A 16506-nucleotide genomic window follows, 5' to 3' on the forward strand; every position below is an offset into this window, starting at 1 on the left:
TTTTACATCTCTTTACGTGTCTGCACGCATCTGGCCCCTGCAGGCGCGAGGTTGACTCAGCTGCGCCATCTGCTGGATTCACTCTTAAATAAATTAACAGATTCATTTTTTAACGAAAAACCTGTTCGTATAGCTATTATGTAGCCTTATGTTAAATAAATTATTAGGCAACTATTAACCTACTTTAATATGTCAAAAACATGCGGATAAATGCTTATAGTTTCTATAAAAAATATATTAAGGAACCGTCAGCTGTTCTCTAAAACCATTATAAAATTATTGTATGAAGTGAATTTAATGATGCTCTATTGGTTCCACAAACAGTCCAACACATTACCAGAAGGGACCCACATAGACTATTACAGTTACCGAATACAATGCATAGGGCTGGCAGGGGCTTTTACAGGGCCCTAAGTAGAATTTTATTTTGGGGTGCCCCCAATACAATCAACTATTGTCAATTTTTGATTATTTGTATGCACAGTTTAAATCTAACACACCCAATTCTATCAGTTGTAGCTGTGTGTTGGATGTAGGAATGGCATAATAACAAAAACACAAACCTTGCATTACGTGTGATTTTCAAAACTTTTGATAATTTAATTATTTTAGGGGAACTGTTCCTTTCAGTTATGATTGCAGACCATACAATGGTTTTTGAATTTATTGTTCAATGCATTTAACTATTTGCAAAGATTTTGTTGAAAATTTTTTTTTTGTTGTTTAACCACAACCTATAGAATCCTTGATTAAATCATCCTAGCCCTTAAGGATGATTTAATCTTTGTTTGTGTGTATTTACTTCTTAACCATAACAATACACACACAATTATTCTTAACCCTATCTCAAATAAAACGCTGAATTGACAGATAATCATAAATGACATAAATCACGTAAATTACATATTTTTCATCTAAATCTGCATTTGTCGTTTGCATCAGTGAATACAGTCGGATATTCAACATTTATATCGTTAAACACTAAACAGTTGTCAAATATTGAATGTTTTAAGTCACAATCTGGGGGGTCTTTTAACTACAGCTGAACACGTGACAGTAGCTCCGTCTTCTTTGATTCGATTGGTCACTGCTCGCCTCTTTATCCAGTAACTCCCGCCTCTTTTCATTTGATTGGCACCTCACTTATTTTGATATTGCATTGTTGCGTTTAGGCAGAAACTTCCCAAATTTTGACACAAACCACAGAAAGAATTTAATATACGGCCCCACGTGAGAAAATGCATGTCGTGAATGTATCACAAAAAGCTTTAATCGAATGTGCTCTTGGGGGCCCCCTAGTGGCGGCGAGGCTCCAAGCAGCCGCTTAGTTATCTTATCTGAATGCCCATTATTTATAACCATATGTGAATAATTCACTAGAATTTCGGTAATGATTTCTATCGTATTCTTCATCAGGAAGGGACAATATGTTCAGGATGATTCAACTTTTTTGGCTTAATAAAATAATATTTTTATGAATTAAGTGTTTCAATAATGTTTTGATTATATAGGAGTCGTTTATAAAACTAAACAAAGGCTATTATGAAAATAATCCACGGGGTTACTATAGTAAAAGTGTGAGCTACTTAAATTATGTGAATTTTGTAGTGTAGTATTTGTTTGTTTTGTTATTTGTTTTATGGGCTACTTTGGTTAAACTATAGTTCATTTGTGGTTTCTGTGGTTTAACTATGTTTAGTGGTTTTGTTTTCAGTAAAACCATGGTACATTTTTGTAAGAAAGGTGGCATTGTAAAATCAGTCTTTTAAATCAGTCTTAATTTATTCCAGTTATACTTTATTTCATATGTAGCTTCATATGTATTACACAATTCTCACTGATGTTCATAGGGGGTCAGATATGTTCAAATCAAAGTGTTGGTTAGCATGTGCCAATGACTCATTAGTTCCTCATTAACACTGGTGTGTAAGTCCTGGGTGGGGTCTGGACCTCCCACTGGGGTCTCAACAACTATATAAGCATCAGGATTCAGAGAGAAGAGCAGAACTCCAACAATCAGCATCAGCTCTTCGTGACCCTTCCTGGACTGAACATCTATAAAACAGTAAGTCGAATTTTGATCCTTCAGAGCAAAAACCCTGATACAGTTTTAGTCGATGATAAACTCAATGATAACTTCATAGATTTAAAGAAAGCATCAGATTAAAGAGCACAGACAAGCTCCACAAAACGTTCATGTGATTCTGTGAACTTGATTCTAAATGTTTCAACCATTTCTCAAATCTGATTTTCTCTCTGTTTATCAGATGGCTTGTGGCATGAGATCCTGGACCGTGCTGGTGGCTCTTGTGCTGTGTGTAATAGTGTGTCTGAGCAGCCTGGCTGAAGCGTACCCACCCAAACCTGAACCTCCGGCGGGAGGCATGGATCGAGATGAGTTGGCCAAATACCAAACGGCGCTACGACACTACGTCAACCTCATCACACGACAGAGGTGAGACAAGCCAAACCCACGTTATGATTTGCTGAATATAACAGAGGAATCTTTCAGTTCACACTTTATTATTACTGTTGGACCTTATTTCATAATATCAGAATAATTTCGATCACCTTACATTTGACTTAAAGACATTTTTTTAATGTTTGTTTAGTTAATCTGTTTACATTAGTGTACCAAATAAATGTATGTTGTTGAAAGTTACTATAAGTTATCGTAACAAAAATTAGAGTTAGAGTTTACAAGCTTCATTTATAATGCGCATTTAATAAATCTCAGTGTAAATTGTTGAAGAAACCATCACTATATTATCAAATTAAATGCAATGCCAAATTTATTGCAAAAGTGGACAAATGAGCTTTACACACTGCTCTGCTCATGTATGAAAGATTTGTGAGAGTGAGAAAGATCATGTTATGAAGAAACTATATACTGGGGAAAATGAATGAAAAACATCTAATGCGCCATTGAATGATGCTGTCTGGAGATTATGATGTCCATTTTTCAGTGGCACCAATTTAATCCATTTTCCAATCTGTGCTTTATTATTTGAGATAAAATTAAATTGGTCTAAATAATAACTATCTCTTACAAAATGCACTGTGACATAACATGGTACAATGATCATATGATAATATTCTTGTACCATGATACTGAAGGATTATTGTGAAGGCCAGGATATTTTCGCAAGAACTTTAAACAATACCTAGGTACTTCCAAATTACATATTTACAGACGAATGAACTAAAATTGAAGTAAAAAACTCAACTCGAATGTGTGTTTTTTATGTGTACTCCACCATATGTGCGAGGGTGGGCTGCATTGCCAGATCTCCTTCAACCTGTACGCAACCCCTAATTATTCTGCTGCTTGTTCAGATAGATTGTTATTAAGTGGGATTCACACGTCTGCCGATTTATCTTTTCTGTGGCGTGCCCCGCAGATGTACCCTGATATTTTCTGGGTACCACAAAAGGCCACAATTAAATGGTGATGCTCATGTGTTATTTTTGCTCAGTTCCAGGTGTGGTGAATATTCTTAGACCACAGATGTGCCATAATGAGGCTTCCGTCGAGATGCCATAAAAGAACCGTTTCTAATTTCCCAGAGAATCTCTGAGCCATATGCAGACCGAGTTGTTTTGTAATATAGGCCACTAAAATAACAGTAGCAAGCACTGATAGCAACCTAGCAATCGAAAAGTCAAAACGGCCCGACAGGTGCATTGCTCAGAACGTCTCGTAGACTCATGTGAAATATATGTGATGTTTCTACTTCTTCAGATATGGGAAGAGATCCAGCCCTGAGGCCGTTGTGGCTGAACTGCTGTTTGGTGATGACGAACAGGACATCAGGCCCCGGTGAGCAATGACAACACATCCAAATATATGTTGGTTACCCTGCAATACATTTATGCATTTTATAGGCATGCATTACCCATTTATATTTGAATGGGTCACGTGAATATAAAACCTTGAGATTGTGTATCTTGCACATGCTTTGCGACTTGAGCGACATTACCTTATTTTCTTTCATGTTCGTTTCTGTGCAGTGTTGAAGACAGCCTGGTATGGTGACGTCACTCATCTCTCCTCCTCTTCTGAAGCTGGTGCATTGAGTTTCTTCGTCTGTCCATCTCAATGATCATAAATGAGTTACTGAACAGCAGAGACCAGCATGAGCCAAACACTCTTTAAAAAGAGGATTCCAAAACACCTCATGATATCTGTCACTCACTTTCTCTTTCTCTGTCATTTGGTTTAATTTCTGCTTTGTGAAAGACAATTGTAAATAATTTATTATTATTCACTGACAAAATTGACAACTATAAAGAGTAATTGAATGTTGAACACACGACTTCTCTCTTTATTTGCACATTTAACATATGAATCATGTATTTCATTTTCCATCTAACTGACATGCTTTAATTTCAATCTCAACATTTCTGAGCTAATACATCTATGTGCCACTAGGGGGAGGAAATGAACCATATTTAAATCTTTTTTTATGTCAAACCAGCGTTGGCTTATTATGAGGGATCACAGTTTAGCCCTACGGTATTTGGTTTGGATTGTTGATTTAAAATTAAAATCAAACAAAGATCATGCGAAAAATAAAATAAATGAAAATATTATACTACATATTACAAAATGGCTTTTCCACAATACTCTTTTCACGCATTTTAGATGCGATGTCATTATTATGAGCTATTATATTCATAATAATTCAGTCCTATGAGCAATACTATTTATAAATGGAAAATATCAGCAAAATGATACTATTATCGCGGAAATGCAACAGTTCTTAGGATGTATGTTTTTAGAAAATAGCTAATATTAATATTGCCCCCTTTGGTCTCCTTTCGCTATGACAGTATACCTGTGTGTATAAGGTAACAGTATGTAAAGGGGGACTGTCTGCAGTATATGGCGAATTTCTCTAAAAGCTGCAAAAATCTCGGTGACGTCACGTAACAGAGCTGGTGCGATGCGGTGGGGTCCGCAGAGAGGCGTGGAGTGCGTTGCCTCTTTAAGACTCATAGCGTCTCAATACAACAGCAGCGCGTCGCCGGCGGTCACACACATCATTTACAGCGCATACACAGATCGTTAAAATCTCGCTCTAGAGTTATTAAAACACTATATGAGCTAGTTTGAAGTGTTTCTGCGTGATAATAGTGCAGTGTATCGGACTCGCTGGCTGCTGTTGTTTCAGGTGAATATCTGACTGGTCGCATGTGGATTTTAAGCGTTAATTCATTGATGATAATGATGATGACAGTGTGCGGGAACTGAAGGACGTGTTGTTTCATTTCACCTGTCTCGCATCACAGGTGAGTCCTGAACTGACTCATCTCATCACTAATGTCACGGTTACTGTAATGTCATCATGTTCTGTAAAGCACCGTAGTATCATGATGATGAATTTGGTGACGTAGCTTGCATCAAAGTACCCTGGTATAACCATTTCACACCGTCACTGCATAGTGCTTTGTATGAAGACAGGACCAAAAAATGAATTACATTTTCATTGGTTAAGCGACAGAAGCAAGCTATTGGAGTCGATGAATGATTTTGTGTGAATTACCTCTGAAAGTTCAGATACCTGAAAGACAGCACAGATCATATCACAGATCATAAAGACGTCAGATATTACATTTAGACATTTGGCAGACGCTTTTATCCGAAGCGACTTACATTGTTTTAACCTGTACATTTAACATAGGTATTTGCAATCCCCTGGGCTCAAACCCACAACCTTGCAATGCTCTTACCACTGAGCTACAGGAAAGCTATTTATGAGATACATCGGCATTTACACTTTAAGGGTTTCATATTTTCCTAAAACATATGCTTGTATACAAACAGCTGTGGAAAACCATTGCAAAGTTTCATTTAATTAACATTGTGGAAATTCACCCAAATAAAACATCAGGAGTGACATAAGTCATCCAACAGCAATGTGAAAGACTGATACTTGAAAACCGAGAAAAATTCAGGTTATCATATTTAAAAAGCATTTTTGAACTTTTCCTTAAATATGTAGAAATATTATTGTTTTATTGCTTGAAAGGGAATATGATTTCGTTTTCTTTGTAGTATTTGAGGTCTAGGAAATACTTTTCTGGCATTTTCAAGCATCAAGCATTGTTTTATTGCAAATATGAACTTATTTTTATTTGATATTTGGAAGAAATCTTTTTAGTAGTTCATAGAAGGAACAACAAATTAACATTTTAATGAATCTCACCTATCGATAGTACATTTAAAATCAGAAAAACTGATTTTGAAATTGTGTCTTAATTTTTTCCACCCCAGTAGCCTAAATGGGTGATTTATTTATGAAATAGTTATTTAACAAAATAACTTTAAGATAAACTGAACTAGGATCAGTGTTGGGTAAGTTACTCTGAAAAAGTAATTAAATTACAGTTACTAATTACTTAGTAACTAGTTACACCCAACACTCTAGATTAGCGCAGAGTTCAGGTCAAGTAATGTTTTTTGTCTACATTCCTTAAAGTGATAGTTCATTCACAAAAAAATCGTCATCATTTACACACCCTCGTGTCATTTCTAACCTATTTGCCTTTCTTTCTTCTGCCAGACACAAAAGAAGATATTTTGAAGAATGTTGTTGAGTAGCCCCATTCACTTGCATTTGTTTTGTGTCCATACAATAGAAGTGAATGGGGTCCAGTGCTGTTCGCTTACCGACTTTCTTTAAAATATCTTTGTTTGTGTTCTGGGGAAGAAAGAAAGTCATACAGGTTTTAAATGACAAGAGGGTGAGTAAATGATGACAGAATTTTTGGGTGAACTTCAGTTGTCAAAATGCAAGTCATAAGTTTTGTTAATAAAATGTTATTATTATTACATACATCTGAGAAAGTGAGAGATAAGCATATCCCTGCCCATTCTTTCTGTTATTATTAGTTTTATTTATTTATTCTTGTGAAGTTCTATTTTATTTAGTCTCAAATTAGTTAGACAGTTATGTTGGTTATTTTGTTCATTTTCTTCGTTTGTTGTTATTTCTGTTTTTAAAATAGTCGTATTTTTATGTATTATTTATATGTAATTTCTATACTTACCATTTTTATTTGACTTGATTGTATTCTATTATTATTGTTGTGACATATATGTCTGGCTGTTTATCTGTTATTTTCCATGTATGTGCTGGCCTGTGTGGGAAAATCGGCACCTGTGTAATCTTTCCGGCTCTTTCCCCCGTCTCATTCATAAACATGACTTTACCTCTCTGTTTATTCCACACGGTGTATGACAGCTTTCCCACATGTGCAGCTCCAGGGAGTGTTTCCATGAAAACCATTGATGTAGTCAGTGCACTTGATAAAGAGAGGTGACAGCGAAACACCATCGACTGAAGAAAATCACAGAAGGTGGAAGACGTTTCATTGATAGAATTATATCTAAAATCATGATTGGCTATTCAATCACAAATGAATTGAATATTATCTAAATATTATCAGAAATCTGCTCTCTCAGTGGAGATTGTATCATGCACCAGGTGTCGCAGAGCTTTTTATATTGCCATTGCAGAGGTGACAGCCTATGAAGAAAAAAACTATTTTAATAATCTCAAGACTTCTGAAACATGACCACGGGTTGTTCAAACCTAAATGTTGTCTGCTTACTTGAATAATGCACAGGCATTTATTAGAAAAGAACGTTGATTCGCATTTCTGAACGACTTAACACAAAATGCTATTAACAATATTGTTCCTCTGGTCCATTCAGAAAGCATGTAGTAGAGGCTCTTTGGGATTTGCTGTGTTACCAGGCAACCGTCGCTGCAACTGCGCAGTCGGAGTGCTCTCGCTACACTACAGATAGTGCCGACCTCCCACTGTTATGACTCCTTTTGTTTAAGCTAATTGAGCTTGTGTGTGTGTATCTGTAGCGCAGCTGTTTAACACAGTACTAACATTCATGAATCATGGAAAGAGAGAAAACTAGTTTTAAAATATTGGGAAGAAAATCGTCGAGCGAGCCGTGTTGTTGATGGAGCGTTCTGGGTGGGTGCTCATTGAACCTCGTCCGACCCCAAATATCAGTGATGCTCTGGTCTCTTGGTATGACTCCGCTCATTCAATGACAGTGTTTATACTACACTTATCCTTAATCAGTCACACAACATTAGTTGTCATTCGCATCTGCTGCATAAATGTGTGGACGAGTATCTGCTCAAATCTTTAACCTCCAATACGTTGAATTTTAATAGTGACGCTTGACTTGGCGAACGTTTCATATTTGCTTAATTTACCAGTATTTATCTCTCCTTGTAAATGCTTGTGACCGGAACGGTGCGCCCGATCAGTGCGTTGTCATTGAATTACCTAAACAAAGGCAATCGTTTTGAGTCACGCTGGTGAGATAATTGGCTGGCAAATCAGAAGACCTCTTACAATGACACAAATTTAAAAAAGTAAATTTTCGGTTACTTTTAAAAGTAACATTTCAGGGCATTAAGCCTTTTATGGGACAGAATAATGGAGAGCAGACGGAGATGTTGGGTTAGGGGAGTGGGATCAGCAAAGGACCTGCCGACATGGGGGGGGTTCTAACCACGCCATCTCCGATGGGATCTATTCCCTAGTGTCAAACTATATTGAAATTGATACTTATATGACCAACATACCTCTGGTGCAGTTGCTCTGCTATCTACATCAACCTAAAACCTCAATGAAACAACTTTTTGTTTGGAACCATTTCCATAATATCGCTCTTTTGGGCAGCCCTAATAAGATCAGAAGGTCAGCTTTTATTACGTGTTTTTTTTTAGATTGTGCTGAACGTCCAAAACAATGCTCTGGATAAAGTCTCTGCCATTTAGTAAATGTGTTTCAGTTCACATGTCAGCTACTAGATCTCAGAGGAATGAAATCACATCAATTTAATACAGAAGAGTTTTAATGAAAATGTGTGTAACAGTTTAAATTGTTGTGCTGTATTGTAAGTGACACCATGTCTATTCCGGAGGCGCCAGGCGTGATGCAACATATCAACCTGCTTGTTCTTAATGGGTTTGTCGCGTCACACCGCGCTGCATCCAGTGTGGACGATATTTGAAATTATAATGGGTTCTTATGCGTTTCTAATGTCTTCTGTCGTGTCGTGTTGCGCCTGGTGTGGACACTGTATTCTGTGACTGTATTCGCAATATAACACTGTTTCTTGTACCTTGTTGTTTAATTTAAAGCATCATCCTCATCCTCTGGTCAACAATCACCATCTTGGTGTTCGGCTGTAATTATTTTTTAATGCAATCTATGTTGTTGCTATGGCGAAGCAGCACCAAGCAGAACAGAAAAAAAGGAAAAGCCGCATTTGTGCGCGAGCGGCGCATTAGGTTGTCTTGGTTACAAGCATTGTCCAATGTGAAGTATTGAGAAGCCTGACCTGTGGGAACTGAATAGAGCTATTTCTAGCTCTGACTCCAGAGGACCTGTGGATTTCTGCCAGTTTTAAATGTTGCTTTAAGGACAGACTACAGACCGAGCTGTGCTTGAAGTTAGTCCCTTTTGATTGTTAAGGTGTTAATGGTAAATGACAATATTTCTATTTATAGACTTTGCTTTTGCCCATTTGATGTTGAGTTTGGGGGTGTAGCTTCACTCTTGCTCTTTTAATAAGCGTGTGTAGAAGTATGTTTTTGTGTGGTTTATGGAAAAAGGCTCCTGTGTAAAATAGCGATGGCATAGAGCCAGTTATCTCTCATATTTGACTGCTTTCTAGTTTAAAGGGATACTTCACCCAAAAATGAAAGTTCTGTTATTATTTACTCACCTTCGAGTTGTTCCAAATCTTTATCAATGTTTTTGTTCTGATGGACACAGAGAAAGATATTTGGAAGTATGCTTGGAACCAACAGATCTTTCCCCCACGTTGACTCCCACAGTAGAAAAAATACTGTGTTTTGTACCGTTGAACACAAAAGAAGACATTTTGAAGGATGTAGGACAGCAAACAGTTTTGGGGCATTGTGTTTTTGCCTTCTATGGAGTCAATGGGGGGCAAAATCTGCCTGGTTACAAGCATTCTTCCAAATATCTTTCTCTGTGTTCATCAGGACAAAGTATTTTATACAGATTTGGAACAAATCGAAGGTGAGTAAATGATGACAGAATTGTCCTTATTTGGTAAAGTATCACTTTGATGGGATGGTTATTAGGCTAATGGCTGTTCATTTACAGGTTGGAAGTTCGTCCTCAAAGAGGTCACTCTTATGAAACCTCCTAAGGTACTGACGCTGCAGGTGAAGAACAAATAACAGATGACTTTGCAGGTGCCTGCAGTGAGATCATAGCATGACAATGCATCTTTCGACTGAAGGTCTTGAACTTGATGTTGTTTTAGCTGACTTTCGGCAAGTTGGGTGAACGGTGATATTGCTATATGTGACCCTTGACAACAAAAGCAGTCTTATGGGTACATTTTTTTAAATTTAGATTTTTACCTAATATGCAAGCTGAATAAATAAGCTTTCTATTGATGTATGCGTTGTTAGAATATGACAATATTTGTCTGAGATACAACAGTTAACTCTGGAAATTGAGAGTGCAAAAGAAATCAAAATATTGAGAAAATTGCCTTTGAAGTTATTAATCTGCGGCACTGTAGCAGGCCATCCACTCACAAAAATAAAGTTTTTATATATTTATGGTAGGAAATTTACAAAATATGTTCTTAGAACACGATCTCTACTTAATATCCTAATGACACAAAAGAAAAATGGATAATTTTGACCCATGCAAAGTAATCTTTTTTCTTAAAATGTTCCCGTGACTGCTTTTGTGATCCAGGGTCACATATGATAATGTGCCTTTTCCTTATATAAATGTAACTTCTGTAACTTTGTTCATTTTTCACTTGATTTATAAGCACAAGTCAACAAATGACTTAGTTCATTTGAATTTGTCGTGACAGAATACACAAACTCAAACTTTTGCTAGTCTGTGGACCACAAAATGTTTTATTTCTTGTTTTCAAGCTTTTTTGTCAAGCATTTGATTGTGGCATTTTTAAGGTTTAGTAAGACATTTGAGCTTTGTTGGGAATCTATGTAGGATGTGTCCTTAGTTTTTTTTGTAAGGTCATTTATTATTAAAAGAAAAATATGTTTTTCTGGTGTAAAGATATGTTTTGTATCAGTGCTGGATCATATCTCCTGTCAGAAGCACACACACAAACACACAACGTGTACAGCTGTCGAGGGTCCTGAGCTCACAGGAAGAGCTGATTGTTGGGTTCTGTCCCACTGACGGAAACAGATGTCACAACAGACATGTTAGAGAAAGAGAGACACACACAAACAGAGAGATGGCTTAGTGCTCCTGACTACAAATAGCACACTACCGTACTTCTCATGCTGTTAGTGTGCAGTATGTATACCCAGAGGAATATGTTATTGGTCAGAGGTTCCTCCTTTATAACTCAGGAGATCTAATGGATAAAATCAAAGATTCTGTCAGTATTCTCTCATCCTCTTGTCATTTCAAACCTGTTTGACTTTCTCTCTTCCACAGAACACAATAGAAGATACTTTTCAAACGTGCTTAATGAAGATCTCTCTCTCTTTCACACACACACTCATTCAGCTGAGTTATGCAAAGCCATGCTGAGATGCACAGTTAAACTGCTTCAGTCAGACCTGTGTGAGTGTGCTTGCGTGTGCGTGTTTTACTGTGTGATCACATGACATTGTTAACACATTGAATTTCTTTATTAATCTCTTATCTCCAGTTGTGCCCTCGAAATCGTGTCAAGGAGCAAAAATGCCCAAAATGTCTTTATATGCCGCTTATAAGACATCACAGTTATTTTTCCATGTGGGCAGTCAATAGTTCACAGCATTACAGATACATTGAGTGTTCGGTGTGTCAGATCATGTACGAAGTCTTTTTCTTGGTTTCTTGGGTTCAGGACTTACAAAATAAAGCGTGAAGCCGGCATTACAGCTTACATCAGTGTGTTTGCCAAATGAATGTTAGATGGTGAGTGCAGTCTGATTAGCTGAGGGTGTCTCTATAACTGTCACGGTCCTGAATCAATGTTTCATCTACAGGAAATAATATTTCCTTATTTGTTTGCTTCATTTATGAATTACATGTACAAGCTAGGTTTTAGCTCAATAATAGTTTGAAATGTTTGCTGGATTTTTTTCAGTTGTGTGTCCAGTGATGTGCATGTCAGACCAAGTTCATGGGTTCAGATACTGCGGATGCACACTTTTGTGACTCCGTCTAAACTTCCGGGACACATTCACAAACAACAGAGTGCCTGTAGATTATTTCTGATAACAAACAAAAGAAACCGAGAAGAACCATTTCTTGGCTAAACTTGTCTCTCCAATATTTTGAATTTAGACTGCAATACCAAGCTATACCGCTAGATGGCAATGTACCGTACAGTTTGTTTGAATGCGACCGAGCTACAGGACCCATTCAACAAATAGTTTATTTGATAAAATGAACATACAACAAAATTGAACAAATCATTTATTTAATTCAATTATTTATTGTATTAATTTGCATAAATTATATAAAACATTAATAGATTAAAACCGTCTATAGAATAAATAAAAACGTGAAAACTAGGGATGTAATGATTCCCTTAGCTCAAGATGCGATGTGATTCACGATTCTGATCTCACGGTGTGATTTAATCACGATGTTTTTACAGAATGAGTTGAGGAAAAGTTTAAATAAACCATATTGCAGTTTTAAAATGAATTCCAAATCAAATAAAAAATGAATAATACAAAAGTCTCTTTAATATAAACTAACTTTAACTTTGTGAAGAAATATCCTCATATCCATGTATACCAAGTTTGCAGAAAAACAGCGGCCCCTGCTGTTCAGAACATATTCTGCGATTTTTATAATGTCTCAACCTACTTGAATCGTCACATATTATAATCGATTTTCAACCGGCTCACGGTGAATAGTTACATCCCTACGGAAACAAGTATACAATACATCCTATGATGAAAGTGCCAAATAAATTAATGTCCAGCCTTAAAGCCACAGGTTGTAAAATCCACCGCTAGACGGCGCAGATTCAAAACAACAACAATGGAGTTTGGAATGATGGGATCTGTTATCTTCAACTCCACCGCTGATGTCCTCAAATCAGACGTGAACGAGAAATCATGTTAATCATTGTTTCTACTTCAGTAAAGGTGGTAAAAAGGTGGTAAAACAGTACCTTTAACTGACTCAGGGACAGTTCATTAACCCATGAAAATGTTCTGACATTGAAATGAAATGTATAGTAATGTGTTTCAGGCAGTGAGGATTAAATTGTGGTAAATGTTTGAGCGGACACACAAAAACTCATTCTCTCTGTCTCTCCCTCTTTCTCTCTAGCTGACCGCATACTCGTCTGATACTCAGATAGACACACAAAACAACGAAAATGCCTGTGGCATCTGCCAGTTCTGACTCAGGTAAGAAGCACTTTATTAATAATTTATCAAACAAAAGACGCACAAAAGACTTCTGTGAAATAATGAGCTGTGACAACTGTGAACACACGAGTCAGCCTTTTTAGAGAAACCTTTTGCAGGGATAAAAGTTTGTGCTTCATTGATCATCTGAATCTGATCATCAGCTAAACTTTTTACACCGTCATTAGTTTGGAGGGATACAAGCGCTTTCGTTTATTCCATACACACAGAAGAATAACGTACGGGATTCACTACTCAAAATCCAAAGATTTTTAAATTTAACACTTTAGCACTTTATCTTTGAGTTTCAAGCGTTCTGCAAATCCATAGTTGAACTAGGCCTAGTTAATTAAACAAAATGACATATATCCTTTTTGAGCATGTTGATGGGCGTGCTCTTCCAGGAGAAGTGCCCATAAAAGGAATTCCGCCCCTAATGACATCATCCAGGGCCATAATAACAAGGTGATGATTTGATCATCTTTGGCGTAGTCAGTATTCATGTAGAATTTGCAGAAGTATTCTCATGTATATCAAACAGTTCACCTCGAGACAATGGTTGTTCACATTGCTTGTTATATTCACTGATTTTTTTAGTCCAGTTCATCCATTTCAGAAACGTTTTATTAGATACAATTTACGGAAGAAAATAATATGTTTGGACATTTATTTTTTGGATTTTTTATTAGTTTCAGATCAAAAGATTTGGAAGGTCAAGAGACACATTTCACTCAAATGACCGGCTATATATATTATTTGCTAAACAAAAATCTGTCAGTTCTAGTGCCGCAGGACATTAGTCTTTGCTTTTGCTGTGTCATGCTGAGTCGCTTCGTCATCAGTGCATTTTGTTTGTCCAAAATCTGCTTCCACACACAGCTGCCGGACATTAAGAATTTCCCGATTGATTTGTCCAAAGTCATATCACATCACACAAATGTGTGACCCAGTCGGTGAAAGTCAGGCTAAAGTCCCAAAATGAGCAATGAGCAATTTGACATTTCTTTACAATATGTAGAAGTAAATAACAAAAAAGGTGTCATGATTCCATAGATTGACCACTTTTTGCTGAATAGTATCTAAAGAAGATGATGTAAATCTGTGATTAATCTGTGATGTAAAAATCAAACGTTGATAGGAGATCATGTAAAGATGCACTGTTGATCGTGCATCAAACTTTTTTGGTAAATGCAGGAGGAGGCAGAAAGAAATCAAGAAAATCTGATCAGTTTCAAACACACGGGCAGAAACGGTCCAGCAGGAAGAAATAAAAGATCTAGGAAGGAACAAGTGAGAGGGAATAAGCTTTTTGGTAATTGCTGCTGACGTCAAAGAGGTGGAAAAAGATAAGAAATGAAAAAAAAGCCTTGTGCAGTGAATGAGAGGCAGAAAACAGGGTTAAGAGCGAGAGACTGAAGTATAGATGGTGGACTCTTTGAAGGACTTTGTATGAGTAAGACCTCTACAGAGTGCAGAAGGTAAGAATGTGAGACATCTTCAGACATCATAAGGATGGGAAAATACTGTGGATCATCATTGTCATATTTTTATAAATCCTTTAGTCTGTCTTGTGATTTTCAGTTGACATCATAGCTGCGCAGCTTTGATGAAAGAGGACTCGATTAACATCCTAAAGAGAGAATAACAATGTTCATGAGACGTCATGACCTTTTAGATGACGTAATCGGTCAAGGAATACATTTTATAATATGTTTATACAGTTGCTGGGGTGTTCAGGATGGTTGTAGTGTACTATAGTGTGTTAACAAGAGCATTCTGGATGTTTCTCTGTTGTCTCTGTAGTGCCCTTAAAGGAATACCTCACCCCCAAATTCTGTTATGAATTACCAACCCTCAATTTGTTCCAAACCTGTATACATTTCTTTGTTCTGTCGAACACAACAAACGATATTTGGGGAAATGTGAGCAACTGACATCGGGGAAGTCAAAAAATGGTAGTCAATAAAATACCTTCTTTTGTAGAACAAAAACGTACAGTTTTTTACTATGGTAGTCAGTGATGCCTCAGAATTCTCAGTTAGTAACATTCATCCAAATATCTTTGTGTTCAACAGAACAAAGAATTTGGTACAGTCTTCAAACAGTCTGTGGTTTGTTTAAAAATATCACTAATGTGAAGTATGACCGTAATATAATAGCTCATGAAGAAGTGTATTGCTCTATTACAGTTTTTCTCAATTGTTTACACACAAATTCTGGTACTTGAGACACAATGACCACAACATGTAACTAATTCACCAACCCCATGAACCAATTCTGCTAAACTACAAGCACAGTTCCTTCTTTACACTCAAATTGCAGTTCTAAAACACACTTTTTTCAAAACACTACACACAATTCTCTGCTTTTGGCACAATTTTCATGCAGAAAATATCTTGTTTTCATAAGGAACACACTGCCATTCAAATATGCACACTGACTTATCACAAGGGCAAACACCCGTCACACAGATTTACAATTAGCAATCAGAGCTTTAGCATAAAAGGGCAATATGTGCGCTCTTCTGTTTTGGAGCAATGGATACCAACATTGGAAACAGAGTCAGAGCCTGAGGAGTAAGAGTAAGAGGAGGAGGAGGAGGACGGGGAGTACAAGTACGAGGATGAAGAAGGCCAATGACCGTAATCTCTGATGAGATCCGAGCCACTTTGGTTGATCATGTGGTCAACCATGGTCTAACAATGAGGGAGGCTGGGCGAAGAGAACAGTCACATTTGAGCAGGTACACTGTAGCATCAATCATATGGACCATGTCTTGCGCAGAAATCATCTCAGGATGAAGCAGGTCTACAGGGTGCCATTTGAATGCAATTCATAAAGAGACAAAGAATTGCGATATAACTATGTGCAAGTGAGTCCCACAATTGATGCATACTCTCAACACTGTATACAGTAAATTCTTCTGTTGTTTTGTATGTAGTGTGTGTGCAACTTTATGTTGGTCGGGAATGGGACGAACTGTGTACATTGTTTTTGCGGGACAAATAAACTACAATTTTACCGTGTATTTGTGTGTTCTGAGTATAAAAACAATATTCTCAATATTTTACAACAC

The 16506-nt window shown here is 37.0% G+C and overlaps 2 protein-coding genes across 4 annotated transcripts in view; both read left to right on the forward strand.

Annotated features, from left to right (window-relative positions):
• Positions 1–2022: 2022 nt before the first annotated feature.
• On the forward strand, positions 2023–4173 carry pyyb (peptide YYb). Its single transcript, XM_056771239.1, has 4 exons — positions 2023–2065; positions 2268–2455; positions 3743–3820; positions 4012–4173. Exons 2-4 carry the CDS (start codon positions 2268–2270, stop codon positions 4034–4036), a joined length of 291 nt encoding a protein of 96 aa, XP_056627217.1. The 5' UTR covers positions 2023–2065; the 3' UTR covers positions 4037–4173.
• Positions 4174–5010: 837 nt separating this feature from the next.
• mpp2b (MAGUK p55 scaffold protein 2b) overlaps positions 5011–16506 on the forward strand; it is a 26861-nt gene continuing 15365 nt past the window's right edge. For 2 of the 3 annotated variants that reach the window (XM_056771234.1, XM_056771236.1), the window contains exons 1-2: positions 5011–5292; positions 13351–13430. In XM_056771234.1, coding sequence (XP_056627212.1) covers positions 13400–13430 — 31 coding nt within the window. In that variant the 5' untranslated portion in view covers positions 5011–5292; positions 13351–13399. The remainder of the gene's footprint in view (positions 5293–13350; positions 13431–16506) is intronic. The other variant, XM_056771235.1, reaches the window with a different exon arrangement.

The sequence above is a fragment of the Triplophysa dalaica genome, chromosome 17, assembly GCF_015846415.1.
Source record: "Triplophysa dalaica isolate WHDGS20190420 chromosome 17, ASM1584641v1, whole genome shotgun sequence".
Lineage (NCBI taxonomy): Eukaryota > Metazoa > Chordata > Actinopteri > Cypriniformes > Nemacheilidae > Triplophysa > Triplophysa dalaica.

Excerpts from the sequence above, each read along its gene's own strand:
- pyyb (XM_056771239.1), top strand. The coding sequence starts at position 2,268 with ATGGCTTGTGGCATGAGATCCTGGACCGTGCTGGTGGCTCTTGTGCTG. Across the intron at positions 2,456-3,742 it reads AACCTCATCACACGACAGAG|ATATGGGAAGAGATCCAGCC; the intron begins GTGAGACAAGCC and ends CTACTTCTTCAG. Across the intron at positions 3,821-4,011 it reads GAACAGGACATCAGGCCCCG|TGTTGAAGACAGCCTGGTAT; the intron begins GTGAGCAATGAC and ends GTTTCTGTGCAG.